Source organism: Cyprinodon variegatus, unplaced genomic scaffold, assembly GCF_000732505.1.
Source record: "Cyprinodon variegatus isolate N-32 unplaced genomic scaffold, C_variegatus-1.0 Scaffold109, whole genome shotgun sequence".
Classification (NCBI taxonomy): Eukaryota; Metazoa; Chordata; class Actinopteri; order Cyprinodontiformes; family Cyprinodontidae; genus Cyprinodon; species Cyprinodon variegatus.
The window spans coordinates 812,537-832,868 of NW_015150562.1; the positions used below are offsets into that span (position 1 = coordinate 812,537).

Here is a 20,332-nt window from a genome sequence, read left to right on the forward strand (position 1 = left end):
TTTGCTGCTCATAATGCTCTTTTTTTAAGATGTCACTTGTTTTTGTGCGCAATAGAAGCAGCTGATTTTTGAAAGGGATATTTTTGACGAACCTGATTAATTAAAAAAGTGGTCATGGTGATTTAATGAAATCATAAAGCCCTAATATTGTATAATTGCAACCAAACGGGTGTGAGCGCACATATTGGGAAGGCGTGGTCAATCATCAAGTGCAGGAGTTTCCAGTGGAGGCTGCGCGCGTCCTGATCCACAGTCCGTCAGTGGAAACAGCGGAGCTGCGCGTAGACAACTGGAGACTCTGGATTAAAAGAGCGCACCAGCCCTGCATGATTTTTTTCTTTTTAGGTTCAGATTTTTTCTGGCTGTTTGACTGCTGTGCTTGTTTGATCGGGTTTCTGGATGCAGGTGCGTAACGTTTCAAGAATCCACCACTGACGGACCAACCATGGACAGCTTAGGCAGCAGCCGCTGCAAGATCGTGGTGGTCGGGGATACTCAGTGCGGGAAAACGGCGCTCCTGCACGTTTTTGCCAAGGACTGCTATCCAGAGGTGTGTTTAGAGGAAAAGTCTGAACTTGAACTTTTTATAATTAAAGTAATTCAAAGAAACATGTAGGAAAGACACAGACATCAGGTCTGATTCAGCAGGTTTAAAAATCAGGTCTGATTCAGCAGGTTAGATCCACCTGCACAACAGAGACAAAGAAGTGCAAATATGGGGGGTGGGGGGTGTTACTCTCAGAGTAAAATCGTCCTTATGCACATTATGTATGTTGTATCCTTATAATTAATTATTTATTAGAGAGCGTTTTATCAATGGGCATATATTAAGGATAATGTTTTTGATTGGATTTGATTGTATTGACTTGAAAATCCAGATTTAAACTGCATGCACCTAAGTTTAAATCTGTGCAAATTGTTAAAAGTGTACACTCTGAGTAAATCAAACTAAAAATGAGCTGAATTGCTAATAAATATGTTTAAGTAGGTATTTTTCATGCTTTATATCTGCTTTAGAAGAAAGTGGTTATGATCTTCATCCCTAAAAGAAATATTTTGCTTTCAGAACTATGTGCCTACAGTGTTTGAAAACTACACAGCCAGCTTTGAGATAGACAAGCACCGGATTGAGCTCAATATGTGGGACACATCAGGTAAGACAGCTTCATATCTCTGTGTGCTCCAGCTTGCAGACACTGCTGCTGACATCAAACCATGCTGCCTGTCTGTCCCAGGCTCAGATCGTGAGAGCTCTGCCTCCATCTCCCCCTCCACAACTTTCACACCAGTCATCTCTCTGACAAATAGCTTTGACCCTGCCAAATTCACATTGCTTCCCCCCCTTTTTCTTCTATACTTTGAGGCATCTGGTTTTTATGATTTGTTTTCTTTTTGAGGAGACGGTGCCAGCCGTGCTTCTCTGTCTGTTGTGTTTGCATTCTTCCCTGGGCAGGCCACTGTGTGTGGCTGACTCTTCCCATGCTCCGACCAAGGGTCAGGCGACTCTGAGGGAGGAGACAAGAAAAGAGGATGAAGGCATGGATAATTCAGACAGGATGGCCCTGAAGGGACCAGTAATTGCTTTAACAGTTTAAATGTTTTCATCCGCTTTGGATGAATGCAGGTTGGGTCAAATATGTGGTTTGCCATTTCAGCATCTTGCTGAAAAAGATCAATAATCTTGAGTTAAAGTAATGCATGCTTTTCACTTTTTTAACGAATAAAAAAAAAAAAAAAATCAACCTGCTTTTGTTTAAGGTTGCTTTAACTATCCATAAATAAAATTCCTTTCCAAACAGTTGACTTTAGAAATCACCCAAGTTACGAATTAGAACCAACATGTTTGCAGCTGTAAAGGCCTTAGCGATTTGTTAAAGGAAAACTGTGGATAAATAAAATGAAATCAAGAGACATTTTAGATGGGTTAAGAGAAGTTGAATTTTTGGTTATATTACGAGACAATATCTTAAGGGTTGTTAAACCAGTCCCATGGTATGGTACAACCATGAACCTTATAAGAAGGCTGGTCACCTGATCTGAAAGGCCTAAAAAGGAAAACGGCTGTTTGTAGGTAACACTGGAGGAGCTACAGAGCTTCAGAGCCCAGGTATGAGAGTCTGTTGATAGGACAACTATTATATGAGCACTCTAATGTTTGGGCTTTTAAGTTTCATCAATTATTTAAATAATGTAAACTAATTTGGTAATCGATCAATCATTACATGGAATATACAGATTCTAACATATTAGCTGAAAGAGCAACCCACTCAGAGGAGTAATGTTGACCTGTTGGTGACGAGGTCATGATGTGGGGACACCCATTGTCAGTAGGAAAGCAGGTCAGAGTTGATGTCTGGTGCTAATCTTGTAAGAAAATCTGTGAACAGCTGCAAAAGACTTAAGATGGTTGAGGTTCACCATCCAACAGGACAACAATCCTAAATATTCAGACCGAGCTATACAGAGGAAATTGTTTATATGGCCAAGTCAAAGCACAGACCTAAATCAAATAGGAAATTTGCAACAGGTCCTTCCCTTTTTAGTATAACTAAACTAAAGTATTTTTTTATGTCAGTCCAGAAATGTCCAAAAGAGATATTCCCTCAGAGACTTGCTGCTCTAACTGCAGATGACAGGCTTTTTTTAATTCTGTATTGAGCTGAATAACAAAGCAGGGAAATGTTCAGATGCATTCATAAGAGTTTTAGTCACCTAACAACAAAGTTTGATCTGTCATTGGAATTATAGTAGGAAAAGTACTGTGGAAAGCTTTAACAACTGAATGGATTTGGGTGAAATAAATGTTTTTTGGTGAGAAGGTAAACCTTTCCTGTCATGTAGCAAAATGCACCAGACTCTATCTAGGTGTTGTCAGGGTGCATTGATTTACTGCTCTGAGGTTCCTTGAGGTTTTGCATGTCAAAGATTTCTCGCCAAATCAGCTCCTGATAGCCTGGCCAGCAACATGGCCAAACTCTTCTATGGGATCCTCCCAGGGGGAATCATTTTTTTCCTTTTAACATAAATATTCCCAAACCTGTTGCCATATTCAAGCAAAGAGATGATGGGAGTTTTTTTTGTCACGTGATGAGTCATAAAGGAATGTTTTTCTTCCTTGAACCGAGCCTCGACCTAGAGAGTAAATTAGCTAGAGCTTGTCATTCAAGGGTTGAAGTCCTCCGGGGCTTTGGGGCCACAGTTTAGAGTTGCTTATCTCTCAGCTGAAAGAAGTTAATGATGCTGTGGGAATACTGTGCTTCTGTCCATCCCTGAAACCCCCACAAACCACCTCTGGTGATTTCCAGCTTTAATCTTCAGTCGGGAGACGCCTAATTCACAACAAACGTGACGTCACCCGGCCCACAGGGCAAACGCCTGTGTGTGTGTTTGCCTTTGTGCTGCTTCTGTGCGTGTGTGTGTCCTCAGAGTCGGCCATTATTCACTGATTCAAAGTAAACACAGATGTTCATATTTTCTCTCAACAAAAAGGAATAATTGGCTCACACTCAGATGAAAAAGCTTTCATCTGGAGAAAGTGGTTCATCACCCAGGATCCGTCATTCAGGATCCAATTTATGTTTTAGTGGTTCTTCCCCTTCTTATCTTTCAGATTCTTGTTTTGTAAATCATTTTCATCTTTTAAGCCACAATCACCATCAGTTCAGTCAGGTGTCAATTGCACCTAGGAAAGATTTCAGAGAAAGACATGTTTTATTTTTGTGTTGTTTTTAGATGCGAGTTTCCCAATGATTACAGTTTAAGAGTATTTTAAATTCTTTTGTTTTGATGCATCCAAGCCTTCCTCTTTTTTTATCCACTTGGACGTATTTAAAGAGGCACTTTAAGAAATTGGCTGAAAATGTGACAATTTTGTAAAGCATCTTTCTGAAATCAACCAGTCAATCCAGTGATCTAAGGACTGCTAAAATATGATCCACTCCCAAGCAACTGTCTGATCCATTTTTTACAAAGACGCCATGAAAACAGTTTATGTAAAATAAAAGAAGGTCTATTTTTTTTTTTTTGCTTTAATGTGGCAGATATTCAAAGATGTCAGTTTACATTCTCTGACATTATGAACGCAGTGACTCAGAGATTAATCGACTGCCATACAGTGGTGGAATTTAGTTAAAGGTAAAAAGTTGTGTCATCAGCATGTAAGGTAAAAAAAAGCTGTAATAATTTCTAATCGGACCATTGGGGAGCATCTAAATAGTGAATATAGGGGGTCCAATAAATTATATTGAGTTCCCCACATGTGATCTTTGTTTCCCCAGATTTAGAATAAGTAAAAAAAAAAAAAAAGCAGCCCCATTCTGCCCATTAAAATCCTAAAAAAGTCCCAGAAGATCTCTCCTGCCTGTCAGTATTTTGCAACTGCTATACTCCAATCCAATTTTATTTGTTAAGCACTTATAAAACAACCACAGCTAATACCAAAGTACTATACAAAAAAATAACATAAAAACAGTACAGGTAACAGATAAAACAGCTACAACATAGGTAAAAAAAATAACATTCACAAAAAAGAAATAAAACTAGGTAAAAGATAAAAGGGTTAAAAGGATAAATTAAAGCCTACTGTCTTGCTAGGTGTAAAAGCCAAAGCGAAAAGCTTGGTTTTGACAAGAGATTTGAAAACAGTCAGAGAAGAGAAGAGGCCTGTCTGATGTGCTGAGGCAGGTCATTCCAGAGCTTTGAGCTGCAGCGGCGAAAGCGTGGTCCCCTCTGAGCTTCCGCTTAGTTTTAAGCTCTCTTAGGAGCAGCTGACCTGAAGGAGCGAGTAGGTTTATAAGGATGTAAAAGCTCTGAGAGGTACAGTGGGCCAAAATCATTTAGGGATTTCAGAGCAAATAAAATAATTTAAAAATTAATTCTAACATGTATGGCCAGTCAGTGGAGTGAGGCTAAAATGGGGGAGATGCGCTCATGTTTCCCTTTGCCGGTTAAAAGGCGAGCTGCAGCATTTTGAACCATGTGGAGACGGAAGATGGAGGAGGCACTAACCCACACATAGAGGGCATTGCAATAATCTAGCCAACTGGTAAAAAAGGTGTGGATTACCATTTCAAACTTTTGCCTTCAAAGAATTAGCTTTATTTTCCCATCTCCCTCAAATGTTTAAAAAACAAATTGAATCAACTGCCCTGATCTGGCTGTCAAACTTAAGATCTGCATCCACTAGGTTAGTGATTATTGGTTTGATATGCTGGACCAAAGAGCCCAGATCTGTTCCAGTGGTGTCACCAAAAACCACCACTTCAGCCTTTTTTTATTAAAATTTAAAAAGTTCAGAGACATCCAGGCCTTTATGTCAGGCAATGATAGAGAGGGCTACTTTCTTTTTAAGAGCGACATAAATTTGACTGTCATCAATACTGACGGTACGGCCAACACAGACGTTTCAGGTGCATCGTTGTTAAACATGCACTGCAGACTCCCTGCTGTGGAACGATTTGAGACAAGATAGGAAGGCATTAAAAAGCTGGACCTCTGCAGATGGTGGCTTGTATTTGCATTTTTTTGCCATTTTGTGTTTCAGCAGTTATGGAATATTCATAAAATACTTTTAAAGCATAGTTAATTTGCCCTATTTCAGTTTAAATGAGTAACTGACCAGGAAACAACTTTAGAATATAGCAGGAAGGATAAATCAACTTGCTATATTTTAGTTTTTTCTTGCAGGATTTGAAATCCTGTCATGAAACATGTTGGATTAGTTATAAAATGGGGTACACTGTCTTGAAAAAGCAGACAAAACCAAACCAATGTTAACTCTGAAGACTCCATTTTGAAACATAAACTACAGATCTTTTTTCGGTTGTTGTAAAACCCTGTTTTACAGTCAATGCTGACTGACAATGAGATTTTGCCTTTACTAAATAACTGAAGAACAGCCATGCCAGGAATGCTTGAAATAAATATTTTCAATGCTTCTAATTATATGTCTCAAAAAGAGATTGAAAATACAAAATCAGTACAGGCAGGTCAAAGCTTTGCAAAATCATAAAATCTCTGATTTCTACTTATCATCTCTCTAGTGCTACACCTATAGTCCACTTGACATTTACCTGTGAATGAGAAGTTTGCATTGATCAATTTTCTACCTGCTTTCCTAATAAATGCTCTTTCTAAGTATAAATGTAAATCTGATTTTTTTTCTCCTCAGCCACTGACATGAAGACTTGTCTCCTCTTTAATTGCCCACAAACGCAGGCTTCTGCATTCTGGCTCTGTCCACAAAACATTATCGATCACAGCTTGAGGCCGTGAGCAGGACCCAGCTCACATTACTCTGATGTGGTTATGTAGTATTGCCCGTATTCATTGATGCTTCATGAAAGTTAGCCATTGATTGGTTTGGTTTCATTAAATTCAACACTTCCTCGATGTCTGAGCTGAACAGGAATGCTGAGCTTTGCATTTGATTAAGGTTTATGTTTCTGCATGTAAACGGATCAGGAATTTTGAAGTTTTAGGTGTGTACTTTTGTCTGCCCTGCAGCTTTTAACCATCTGGAGAGTTAAAGAGGTAAAGGAAGTAATACAGACTGGTGCTGTATTTATCTTTGTTTTTAATTGACTATTTAAGCAACTCAAGCTGTCAAGCAGTCAAACTGTTAATGCAGCTTGGTGATAACTTGTCTGAGACCCATAAGTGATTAGGGTCAAACACTCCCAGGCCCACGTAGCCAGGCTGTCTAGGTTTTACTGTGCCTGAGGTATTTTTTCCACTTACACTGTTCCCAATATTGTCTGGAAAAAGGTCCTTGTCGTCTATGGTATGAAGCCCCTTTAACAGGTAAGAGTGGTGCCTCTAAGGTTTCGTCAGACCAGGTTTTCCTCATGTTTCTGCTGTATGCTCTTATATATTTTCCAGTCTCACTTTCAGCTACCTCATTTATGCCCAACATGATTCTCACTTGAAACTCTTGCACTGTGTTTAGTCATGCAGGGCTGTGCTCTGAAGAGGCAGTCTACAAGAATATAGCTTTTTTTCCCTCCTTTGCAAACATCCTTAGTTCTACTTTGTAAATTAAACTTTAAACATATGACTTTTCATGCAGACCTTGTGTCCATCACTGTCCTCCTGTTTCATTCCTCCTGAATAGCAGTGGTGTTCTATTACAATTCCTTTCTGACCACGTGCTTCTTAAAGCGTGATTTTCCTCAATACTACAGTATTTTCATGTGGATTTTGTCTAATCAGTTATCTACATGTGGAACTGTTTAAATTTTTACATGTTACAAAATATCCATGTAATGGTATTTGACTCTTGAGACAATAACAAGACTCATCAAGTGTGTTGTTCCACTCCCTTTGCACACAATTGTATTCAGTCTGGCATTAAAGTGTCTCCTTGCTCTCATATCTGACTTTCCAACATTCCTGATGACTTTATGCTCTTAAAGCTCCACATTCTCAGCGCAGTGGACCGTCAGGGCGTCCAGCGGCCTATAAAAACAAGTTGAGGTCAGTGGGCTTTGCGATCCTCAACACTTTACACTTGATTAATCTTTAATGGACAATGAGTGAACAAAACCCACAGAGCAGAAATAAAATCAACAGAAACCCCCTTCTTCCCTCAAGCGCGCGGCTCATTGGAGCAGGGGGATGCTTGGGAAGAGCTCCAAGATCTGATAGGCTCTAAGTCACCACTACACTGAACACAGTAGCCTAAAACATTTTTCTCTTGGCTTTTACAGTCATTCAGCTCAAATATTCTTACTACTGTATAGGTGGATCTGTGGTAAAAGAACTAAAAACACTATTTTATAGAATATTTTCCTCTCAAAACAAGCAGATTCAGGGTGTTTGGACCAGGAAGATATATAAAAGCAAATAATAAATACACCTTTAGTTTTATTTCATCAGCATCCTGGAGGGATGGATGATGAAACTCTTTCAACTCTGGTTCAAAAGCCCGAACCTACGCACCGAGCGACGGTCTTAAAAGTTGTTGTTTCTCTTTGCCTAACCAGCCTGGGGCAACAGCTGCCGAAATGAAACCTGTTTTGATGATGCATACCATGAAGAAAAGGCAGACACTCCTGTCTACTAAACAACAATGTCTGCACGACACATTAATCAGTAAACAAAAGAAACAAGGCTGGGAAAATACTCTTACATTGACCGTTTTATTCTTCATAACCAACAAACTTTATAACATTTCTACGCCCTAGCTGATGATTGAAGTTGAATAGTATTTTGCTAATTCAACATCAGGGAAATAGCTTCAGAAAGAAGTCATTTTGGAAGTGGATCAAGAGATGTCATCCGTTTCTTTTCAAGGGAACAGAGAAACATAGAAAAAAGCACAAACATTTCCTTCTTTTCCTCCTAGCAAATTAACTACTGTTATTCAGATATCATATTTAGCATTAGTGAGTTTTCTGTCACTGTGCGAAGCAAAGATTAGTGCTGCCACCCCATATACACACATGTATCTGCAGTTATCTGATCCTACTGCTTAAGAGAGCTTCTTATAAGAAATATATCAATCTTAAAATATTTCATAATTGCATTTGACTTCTGTAGATCTGACTGCTTTAAAAATCATAGAAAGGTCTATTAGGCCTTTGCCTGGAGGGTGGCTGCTCAAGCAGGAAGCCTAGCTAATTAACCAGCTAATTTTAGTTTGTTAAACTACTTATATTACTCTACAAAGAGTAGTGCTTTAAAAATTAGATGTTGTTTTTCTTAGTCTCTAAGCCCTGAGCTGAAGTTCATAGTGACCATACAAAAAAATGTTTTTAACCCGTATTACTGAAAGCGCACATAATTTATTTAAAATCAGTTTCTTTTAAACAAAGTTTAGGAGTTAAATCTATAGTTAACCAATAATGCTTAACAAGTCTACAACCAAAAACTAAAACACAAATATTTTAATTAACCAATCGAATGGTAGTTTTTAATAAGGGGGGAAGCCGGGGTACCAGAGGGAAGCCCTCATAGGAAGAGCATGCAAACTGCAACACAAAGACTGTAGCAAGGACTCATAGCAGTTACTTTCAGGTCGGAAAGCTGCAGGTCAAACAAAAAAACCAAAACCACTACAAACCAAAGCTTTAAAACCTTAATTTAGAGAATGAAAAAAAAAATTTATTGATTCTATAGAATCAATACATTTCAAAATGCTCAACATATGACCACAGAGCCCTGTTTGTTAATGCTATTAGGATGCCAAGAGCATAAACACTGGTCAGTGGCCTTTCGGATGATATGAGCGGCTATGGTCATAATTTCTTCACTCTGGTCTAGGCCTAGTATTCAGGTTCCAGAACCCTGAGGTAAGTGATAGAGAAAATTAAGATCAGTACTAGCTATGAAGTATGAGCCTCTCAGTCTTTAAATGGACTGAGGAATGGATAGATCACAATGCATGGTAGTAAGTCAGTATGCTAGTTGACAAAGCAATGTTTTTAAAGCACATTTATGTCATTTTCAAATGAATGAAAGGGATTTAACTGCTGAACAGATTATAGTAGCAATCTGTTGGTTCAGCTTCAGCATTCAATAGATGGATGTATTGCCATAAAATCTAATTAGATCCATAGTTGCCATGGTAGTTTTTCCCTTCACCAGCTCAGTTAAGATGATTTCTTTTCAACTAATATATCTCAGCTGGACGCAGTGATCCTACAAGAAAGTCTTTAAAGTTGTGTTTCATTTTTCACAAACTTTTCCAGTTTAGGTTCTTCTTTGTTGAATAAATAATGACATGGGTGGACTTGGTGGTGTCTGATTTTTCACACTTAAAAGCAGACTTAGGCAATTTTCTAACTTGTTACAGATGAGATTTTTTCTTTTATAAAGCTTGCATGAATTACATTAACATTTGGACACACAGAGTCTCTCCTTTCTTTGCAGTAAATAACTGGAAATAAGTGTGAGCTCCCAAAGTATCAGCATATCAGTGTACATTAGTGTTGACATTGTACAGTAAGCCTGCAGCACACAGACTTTTTCAATCAGACACAAACATCTCTGCAGATTTGATTAAAAAATGCACATTGGGTAAAGAAGGGACTCTGCAAATGTGATGCTTGCTTCTATTGCCAGCTCTTATGTTAACATACAAGCAGCTGGGAACAGTTTAGAATAACTTTGCTGGATTTGTGTATGTGTTATTAGATGCTTGCTAGAGTTTGAAATGTATTTACATGATGTCTGGCAACCTTCAAAGGCACATATATGAAATCTTGTAACAATTTATTATGACAGAGTAATTACTGTTGTACCTTTTTCAAATTTTTGAGCTTAAGCCCAAGCTTACAGAATAATATTAGTTTTAGTAGACACTTTATTATGTAGAGCTGTTCAGTTCATTTGCAAATTAACCAGTCACTTAATAGAAACCCAGTCCATGTAACATTTAGAGATAGTGAAAAAAAATTAAGTTGAAGCCAAGCACAAGAACAGCAGGGATGGAGATTTAATAAAATCTGAACGAGTCCTGAACGTTTCAGACAAGTTGATTTTAGTATTTCATAAACTGCTCATCGTATGGGATTATTTTCATGTTTAAAGAAAATAGTCTGAGAAGGGAAATTATCCAGTGGACTAAGTTTTATGCAGTTAACAGTTAATCTGGGTTGAGGTGAAAGCATTAAATGGCATGGAGAACAAAAATATGTTGGTTTGAAGAAAATGGGAAACAAAAGTAGGTATCCTTCACATAAACCCAAAAGAGCAAAGTGAACCCACAATTTAAAAAGTAACAATAGCAATGTTGCGTACTTAAAACAAAAACAACTGAACAAAGTACTTTGCAGTTACACCAACAAGCATATGGTATCATTAGCACAATCCTGGAGTGATGTAACCGCTAAAATAATGTGATAAATCAGCATGATGTTTGGTCAGGTCTACACAATTGGGCCAAATGAGGGTGTGAATTCTCTCACTTTAACTGATTCCTGGAACGCTTCCTGGACCACAATAGCAGTGTAAATGTGCCTATATTTCTCCTCTTTAGTTATTTTTTTTGTAATGCCACCTGTCGCAGTAAAATTCCTATTACACCAAAAACTGTTGATTTAAAACTCATCTGTAACTAACTGTATTAACCTGTCATTTGCTTGTAAGATCACCAAATATTTGTACTTTATTCTGCTCCAAACTTTGTGTATCTCCTGTTTGCTGTGTCTTGTAGTTAACGTCCATGATTAGAAATTCCCTTTGAATAACTTTTTAGAAACATACTCAAAGCATCTTTTAAATCAGACAGGAAACATAGCTTGAAATAACAGTACAGCTATAATGATATTAATATTATTTGTCCAGATAGTGTGTCTTCCTGCACTGTGGTCCAAAATATAGAGGAAAAGCTTTTGTAGCAATGTGGTACTGAAGTAGTTCCCTGACTGTAGAAAATCCTGGTTTCTCAAAGAAAACCAGAGCTGAATCAGTGCTAGAGCAGCACTGGGCTTGCTTTACCAGAAAAGCCTAAATTTGACTTTTTCAGAGGTAAAAAAGTAATTGCCTCCTTTATCTCTAAGGCTTTTTAAAATAAGTGTGATAAAGTGAACTAGACCTTGAAAAGCAGCTCTGAGGGAGTTAAAGCTGCTTATTTGAAGGTGAACTGTCAAGTATATTTTTTTTCTCAATCCCTCCTTTGCTCTTTCTTCTCCCCTGTCAATGTTCTCCATCTCTGATAGCCCATTAGTGAGAATGTCCGCTGCAGCACTGGGCTTAGGCCACTAGCATTTAGTCATCGCAAGGCGGCGGGCGGTGGGCAGATGTGTAATTACTGCCAAGAATATCTGTTCTCCTCAGTGAGACATTGTGGCACAAAAAAAGAACACAATCTTATATCAAACCAACTATCTGCAGAATTCCTAACGCTTATTTAATAGATACAAAAAAAAATTCCACATGCACATGCAACTATGAATTCAGCACTTCTGTCAGGTCACAGAGGATGCAACTCCCTGCTTATTCTGACCTCTTATTTCATTTAGATGAGCTGCAAATGTCACCATGGTTACAGCTACAGGTTGAAGCTTTCTTTCACATCTGAGCCTCTAGTTATAGTCTTTCTAATGCCTAGCTGCAGGCGAATGTGTATAATCTGCTTAAAAAGCGCTACTGAAAAGTGCTGCACATGGCTGATAGGCTGCCTCCAGCTTTGACTAACTTAATGTCCCTTTATGGAAGTCATAGCGATAAGTTTTTAGGGAGTGGACATTAATTGTACAGAATTAAAAGGAAGTCTTTTAGTTCATTGCAAAAGAAATGGAACTCTTTAACTTCTGATAGCTTGCTCTATCTCAAATTACAGCACTTTCTTAAACCTCATCTTGAAGTGCTATTACCACAAAATAGCTTGAGCTGCTGCTGTCACTTACACCGTATAAAAGGACAGAATCAAGAATACTTTAATTTTATAGACAAACAGAAAACCTAAATGCTGAAGCTGAAGATATGAGAATGAAATAATATATTTAGAGTGGTATGGGAACAGAACTACAGTATAGATCTACTTAAAGTAAACTCTCATATATAGAGGTGGATTTTTGAGATCTAAACTTGAGGAGACTATTGTGACTTCTTTAGGTTGTTATTGCCTTGTTTGTTGCTCTGTATGAAAAGCTTAAAATATTTAAGTATAAACATTTGTTTGTAGACAACATAAAGAAAATGGTTTTAAAGTTAATAATACATTTTGACAAATTTTAAATGTGGAAAAGCTTAGAAAATTCTCATGGATAAAAATAAAAACTTTAGTTTGATCCAGATGATAGAAATGCTGTTTGATTAAAAGCATCAGATAACAGAGTCATTATTGAATATGCACCCTATCTCAGTCATGATAGTTTTAAGGGTTAATTGATATGCTGTTATTTCTAAATCATGAGAAGGGCGTAAAGGAGTCTCACTGATTTCAATTGGGGAAGTTTTACAGATGAATAGAAATGGTAGCCTCCATCTATTGTTGACTGTACATGTAAGCCAGTCATCATCATTATTCCACAGCTGCATCCAAAGCTGACAAACTTCCAGCAATTCCGACCCAAAAGTACAGTATTCCTCTGACCGGCTGATTTTTTCTCTTTCCTGATAAAACATATAATAGATATAATATATAGTATGTAATGAATATTCTGTTTGCATACTGTATTAATACATTTTATGTATTTTGTGTTACACTTGAATGAAGTGGAAATATTTTGTACTTCTGTAGAGTTTAGATGAATTTAAATTAAACCTGCAAATGTATTGATTGGGTTTACCTTCATATATTCAATCATAATCTATACTGCCTTTTATCAGCATTTAGTAAAGCTTCAAGTAAGACGCTTTTCTTTCTACTGTGGCGTCCTCATGGTGCTGGCGAAGTTTACTTACTAAGGCAGTTCTGAGATTATGATTTCTGTTTCCGCTTTGTTTTTTTCTTGCTCAGATCAAAGTCATGTACAGGACTACAGAATTAGGTCCTGTGATCTTTCCTTAAATCCTTTGAGGGGCAAATAAGCTCCTTGTAATTTTTAAACCTTTAATCAGTTTTAATTAGTTTTTCTTTGTTTCATGGGTTTTATTTCTATCCATGATCAATTGGTTTAAAGCATAAACTACAACTTTTTAGACCTAAATGTAATAGTATCTGTTATTTTGCAGTTGCATTTAGCCAAGGTATAAATAATAAGCTCACATAAAACAGTCATTGTCCCAAGGCTAAGGCTGCAGACTGAATGAGCCAAAACTTTTCTTTCATATTTTCATTATAAATTACCATATTTTATCAAGTGACTTTTTTTGTGTACAAGACCAATAAATGCTGAAGTTACATGTTTTTTGTTTTGTGCTATACCTACATGTAAAGTTAGTTATGTTTGAATTTGTTTTTCTGATAGGCATCTAAGAGATCAGAGAATATTCCTTTTATATTGATTACATTTTTTTCTATCTTAGCCCCCTGGCTTCATAAATGTAAAAAAAAAAAACATAAAATCAGATTAACAACAAACCTACCAATGGTGGATGTGTATGACCTCATGAACATAATGATATGTATAATTGAGTGAGTTAGTGTATGGAAATCCTTCCAGCTCTGAGCTTTTGACCCTTCCTGTTGTTGGGTAGCTGACCCGAGGCGTAACAGGGGTTGTTTAAGGGCGTTAGGGTGAGAGCAGGAGCCACAATAAGGCCCAAAGTACATCTGCTGCCCTGAGCAATAGGCAAGAAAAGGTGGGAGTGTTATGACTTCTGACTAATCTAAGTACAGAGGGTGTGGGTGGGTTGCCCTAAGAGCAAGATGTGCATGCAGTCAGTGCTCACTAGATTGAAAACCAGAGGGAAGAATGGAAGAAGACAAGAATACATCTGTGGGTTTCTGCCTCCAATCCAACAGCTGACTCTCAGAGGCTTCGTAATAAGTATGGTTTGTGGGTTGCCCCCTTGAGACAGGACCTGTTTTGTAGCGGAGCAGATCCCCACCAGCAATCTGTGTCACATTTTGAACATTGATAGCCCATTGTTAGATGGTGAACCCTTAACTATATGCAACTAAACCAGCAGCCCTGTTTGGAGTTCAATGCAGTCCTTTGTTTTAACACAATACCGAGAAGGACATCTGCAATGACCTTTAAAAAAGCAGTTTATAAATCTTTGATGAGTAAAAAGAACATTTAAGACAATTAACAGTCTTTTCAGGAAAGTAAATATATTGTGAAGTAAAGTTAAAACTAAGAATCTGTAGGCCTCAGTTTGCATATTAAATCTTGAAAACAATACAGTACAGTTACAGTTTTTTTCCAAAACTGAACAGGCTTCAGTCTTTTTCATGTAGGGAAGGATGCAGGTTGATTAAAAAAAAGTTTTGTGACAAACTTTTTAATCTTAGGGATTTAGTTATGGGTGGTTGGCATTGGAAGGATGTCTTCTTATTACCGATACCCGCTAGACTGAAGATGCAGTGCAGTTTATCTCAGTCTGATTGTCGCAGGGCATCCAGATTAATGGGGAAGCACACTGATGAATTACCCGAGACTCCCATTTCCCAGGTAATTCAAATCCTGCTGCTTTCAGTGGAAAAGGGGCTAATAATATTAATTTAACTGAATAAGGTTAGACCATTATAAAACAATCAAGGACATGATCTGAGCACAAACACAATAGACCAACAAAAAACAAAAAAATACAGGAAAAAGATACTGGTATTTTTTTGTTTTTGTTTGTTTCTTATTGTTTTATTTTTATTGTTTTAAAAGCTATTCAGTAAAATGCTGTGTTGTTCAAAGTAGTTTCTAATGCTTTTTTTAAATATATATTTCTTGACACTTTGTTATCCCTCAACAGGATCAGCAGTAAATGAAACAGAGATTTATGGAGTCATGGAAATCTCTTGCAAAACTGCAGCCCTGTGTGTCTTTTTAAGGTCCATTCCCTCTCCCCATTACAACAGTAACTGTTTTAACTCCAGCTTTGATCAGTTCTCTTCAAACGGCTGCATAGAGTGATTCTTTCCATTCCCAAAGCTGGCCCCCATCTCCCTTTGGCCTCCCATTTCATTTGAGCAGTACCCCCTTAGCATCTGTCTACTACCCATCCGAGCGTAAGGAGATACAGGACACCTCCATCATTTACCCACCGACCTGCACCTTGCTCACACACTAGAAAGATCCATCATTTATGGATGATTTTATTTATAAACAAGGTCCAAAGCGCTCTCTTTCTCATTGCTGCTCCTGCTTTTATGCAAGTTGAATTGCACTTAAAGTGGTGCCTTTTCTCCCCGGTGGCCTTCTTTGGAGATTGCAAAGTGAGCTGGGGTATAGATAGCATCATGATAGGGATGTGTTTGGATGGTTATACACTGGAGGAAGTGGACTTGATGGATAAGGGTTTTTTTTCCCACATTTTCTCATATCACTGCGCAGGAGCTGACTGGATATTCATTTTCGGTCTTTCATATCAGACAGACAGCCTTAGACGGAGAAGAAGCTGTCACAGTGTTATTAAAAGTTTAATGAAAACCTTCAAGTTGAGTCGCAAGTTTTTGCAAGCAAGAATGATAGAGTAGCAGGAGTGGAAGAAAAGCAAGTGATTGCCTTTTTCAGGAATGTACGTATGAAGTTCAATTTTGAGGGCATGAAGTGCTCTTTGGTTAAAGCCCAAAGTGCTTTGAAGTGATGACAGTTCACTTAATAAGCTCACAAATAATGTAGAATTGATGTCACTTGTTTTAATGTTTAGTAGCTGGTGTCAAGAATGTCAAAATTTTGCTTTATAGAAAGAAGACAATTTCTAGTGGATGAATTAAATCCTGACTGTTTGGCAAGCTGCCAGTGATACTAATTTTATCAGACAGCAAAGATAGATGAGAAAGAAGTTGTTTTTTTTTTCAATATAAGTTTTGGGACAAACCAGACTTCCTAAGGTTTAGGCTAATACAGGAGCTAGATCTGTGCAGCCCTGCTTAAAAACACAGAGGGACATGTGCCTTTGTTCTGTGATCTCTTTAACATATTTATTGGCAATTCACAAAACAGGAAGACAGGAAATGCTTTGCAAAACTATATGTAGAACTTTCTGATGCAAAATGATGCTACAGTTTTTGACCAGCTTGTAGGGAACTTGGTAGGATAGGTAGAGAAATAAATGATTGTGGCAATCTTTGGTTTTCCAAAGAAAGGTAATTTCTGAAATGAATATAGAATCTGTTTAAGCTTAAATATTACAATAATTGCAACCCAGTGACAACTCAAAAGAGGATTGTGATTAATTTATTTAATCATCCCTAATGTGAAAAGAAATGAGCTCCCCTGGCTTAATGAATGAGATATGTTTGACCAACTTTTTTGGTTCAGTTTTTGTCTATGCTGATTCTTAAAGGCAAAGTGGAGGATTTTCCCAATTTTTTTTAAAAGAACCGCCCTCTCTTAAAAAAATAAACATGAACAACCTTGTACCAGCTTCCAAGAGGAATTATTAGGAATATGTGTTTGAGAGCATGCATGAACCCATTTTTCCTGGTGCAAAGTGCACCAGGAAAAATGGGCTTGTGCATGCATGGGCTGAAGCATGCATGTTGCTGTGCACTCCTGTGCTGTTTGCATTGCTCATACAAGCTTACTTTCCAAAAGAGGATTTTAAATTTACTGAAATCTCAAAACCGTAGCTCAGCACACATATACACCTGAAAGTGCGCATGCACAGAAAAAGATAGCTACCTGCGGATGAACACGTAGGATGACCTTAAGTAAACATATCACCAAAATGAATGACAATTAGCAGGACCACTTATTTTGATGTCCCACCGGAAAAAAGAATATCCTCCACTATACCTTTAACTTATTTGTGTACTAATGAAAGATTATTTCAGTTCTATTAACATGAAATTGGCTAAAATGTATGAGCAGTTTGGAAACAAAGACCCAAAATCTCTAATCCTGGAAAGGGTAAAGAAACAATTTCTAACCCTAAAGGACCCCAGTAAGGCGAGTTTGCAGTGGCTGACCCTATTAGATCACATAAAGATCTAATTTACTGTTCATTCAGCAGGTCACAAAAGAAACCAAAGCAATGTTTCCATCTCTTGTCTTAGTTCAAGAAGAGTTACATTTTTGATCAAAGGTTTTGGTTATTTGTTCCTTAGCTGTAGAAAGACATTGAATTAGTTAAATTGATTGAGTGATCTGCCGTCCTTTTAACAGTAATGTGATTATTAGTGCCCCTGTTTATTTCTTTATCACAAGCAAACCTCATGTAATCATTTTCACTTGCAAAATGGTAAATGTTATACTGAAAGCTGTAAAATATATAAGCAAAGATAAATAGATTTTGGGGCTATTTGGAGTGGAGTCGAGGGTTAAAACCTTTTTCCTCAAAAGAGTTAAATTGATTGATCATAGCTTGCTTTACAGTCTGTTACATAATTCTGAATTGTGAAATGTCTGTTGCTGCAGGTCGTTTCAACAAACCCATTTGACTTTCTTCTGATCTAGATTAATTTGTAGGATTCTTTTAAAGACAGTCATAAAAAAAAAATAAAAAAAAAATATAATCCATTTTTCAAAGAGTCTACAAAGTTTTAAAGTCTACCAAAAATCATCATGCCTGGTCAGTGATATAACTGTCTAACTCTGTTTATCTTTAATTCAATTTTATCTCACTTTTATCTGTGTTCCTTTGAAGCTCTGGCTCATCTGATCTGAACTGGTTTGGACTGGATTGTGAAACAAGAAGCCTTTCTTAAGAGAAACGGCCTTATTTTCTCCAAGGGCTCTGCTTGTTCCACATGTTTAAGCCAAACAGACAAAACTTAAAGAGAATGTATTTAAACCATGTGCTTTCCACAAACAATATTTATGTACATTGGCTCTACAATGACGAAATTTAAAGAACAACGTCAGAAAAGCTGATAAAACTGTTTTTTCCTATTTACATCCTGTATAACACAAGTATTTATTCAATGCCACCTGGTTTTCTTATTCAATTGTGTGTGAATGTTTGTATTGCGATAACAAAGAGCACAGATTTCCCAAAGGAAATGTGGTTGTCACACTTCAGGTGCCACTGCACCATTCTGCAGTCTTTTGGTTTTCAAACAGTCGGCAGGGGAATAACCAAAGTAAAGCTAGACAATGAGTGTGCATTTAGATCACCAGAATGTATGTGTGTGACAAAAAAGCTCAGTGATCTTTGAAAGCAAAGCTCAGCAGGAACCAGAGTCTGAGACAGACACAGAGATCAGACGGCGACGGATGTAACACGTAGAAGCTACTCTGGTGGCATGACTGTGTGTGATAATGAAAGAGATGTTGGAGTTGAGGGAAACTGAGAGCAGACACTTTTCCATCTCTACTCCGCTGAGGTGTCTGGAAAGCAGACAGTAATGATGTTCTGTCTCTAAGCTATGCTGTCAGCGCAGCACTGGGTTCTACTCTATGAACTTACAAAAGGACAACATTCATGAGCATCAAATCACCTCAGATCCATAAAGGATGTTTGATGCCTTTCAAAAGCTGCTCAGTCTACAACGGAAAAGTGGTGCTTTGATCAATATCTTTCATGCAAAGGCTGCAGACATGGAAGGTTAAAGGACATTTAACCTTGTGTCACTTCCCCTACCTTGTCTGCATGTAAATGCTCTCTACATAATAATACTTCTAAAATCAGCAGCTTAGCCTTTGTGTACTTACCTTTGAGCTCTATTTAAAACTGGAAGAGCAATAAAATATAAAAGCCAGTCCTTATGTCATTACAAGCGTAATAATGACCTGTATGTCTTGATTGATTTATTTTTTATCCTGCCTCGAGCTCCTTGTTAAAAGCTTTAACAGTGTGTTCAGTCCAAGCCGTAAACTCTCCGTTTCCTGTGTGTCTCTCACACTCTAACACATTGAATAAACTCTGGCTGCGGTCATGTTTTGCAGGAGTTCATAATGTTCTTTGTTGAAATCAGTTTTCAAAGAGGGGGAATTAAGCATAGAGCCCTTCTGCTTGTGAAACTGCCATTTTCAGTTTAGTTTTGTCTAATTGAATTGTAAATTTAACCCAGTGTGATTATCAACCAATTACATTTAAATCACATTACCCAGTAATTAAAATTCAATGCAGGGCTGCATGGTGGTGCAGTTTGTAGCACTGTTGCTTTGCAGCAAGAAGGTCCTGGTTTCATTCCTGGCATATTGTCTGCAGGGGATTTGCATGTTGTCCCCATGCATGTGTGGGTTATTTTTGGGCACTGTGGCCTCCTCTCATACTTCAAAAATATGACTATTTGCTTACCTGGTGTCTCCCTTAAGTGTGAGTGCGTGTGCATGGTTGTACAGCATAGATGATAGACTGGCGACCTGTCCAGGGTGCCTTCATAGACTGCTGGAGATACGCACCACCACCAGTGTGATCCTGATGGATATGTGGAAGAAGGAGGCATGGATGGATAAAATTCCATGAAATTACTGCACAGTATTAAGTTCTTGGATACAAGTGGTTGAAATGAGCTTCCTTCTTTGGGTTTGAGGGGCCTTCTCATAGAGGTAGGATAGGGTGAGGAGCTCTGCCATCTGGGAGGAGCAGCAGAGTAGAGCTGCTGCTCCTCCACATCGAGAGCAGTCAGCTGAGGTGGCTTGGGCGTCTATTTCAGATGTCTCTCTTGGAGGGATGGCCCAACAATCACTGTTCCCCAAACGCCGTGGGTTTCACCCAGAATAAACAGAGGAGGAAGGTCTGAGCTCCTCCTGAGGCTGTTGCCCCCTAAGACTCGATTACAAATACAGAGCAGTTACACATCATTCCAATGTTAGGTAATTCACAGCCTACTGTAGTTGAGTTATTACTTAATCAACATGTAATTTATTTAGCATTTGCAATTCAATTTACATAT

The 20,332-nt window shown here is 37.9% G+C and overlaps 1 protein-coding gene across 1 annotated transcript in view; it reads left to right on the forward strand.

Moving 5' to 3' along the window:
• Nucleotides 1-247: 247 nt before the first annotated feature.
• Nucleotides 248-20,332, forward strand: part of LOC107084753 (rho-related GTP-binding protein RhoN-like) — a 35,629-nt gene continuing 15,544 nt past the window's right edge. Inside the window, exons 1-2 of the mRNA XM_015374750.1 lie at nucleotides 248-550; nucleotides 1,067-1,154. Coding sequence (XP_015230236.1) covers nucleotides 446-550; nucleotides 1,067-1,154 — 193 coding nt within the window. The 5' untranslated portion in view covers nucleotides 248-445. The remainder of the gene's footprint in view (nucleotides 551-1,066; nucleotides 1,155-20,332) is intronic.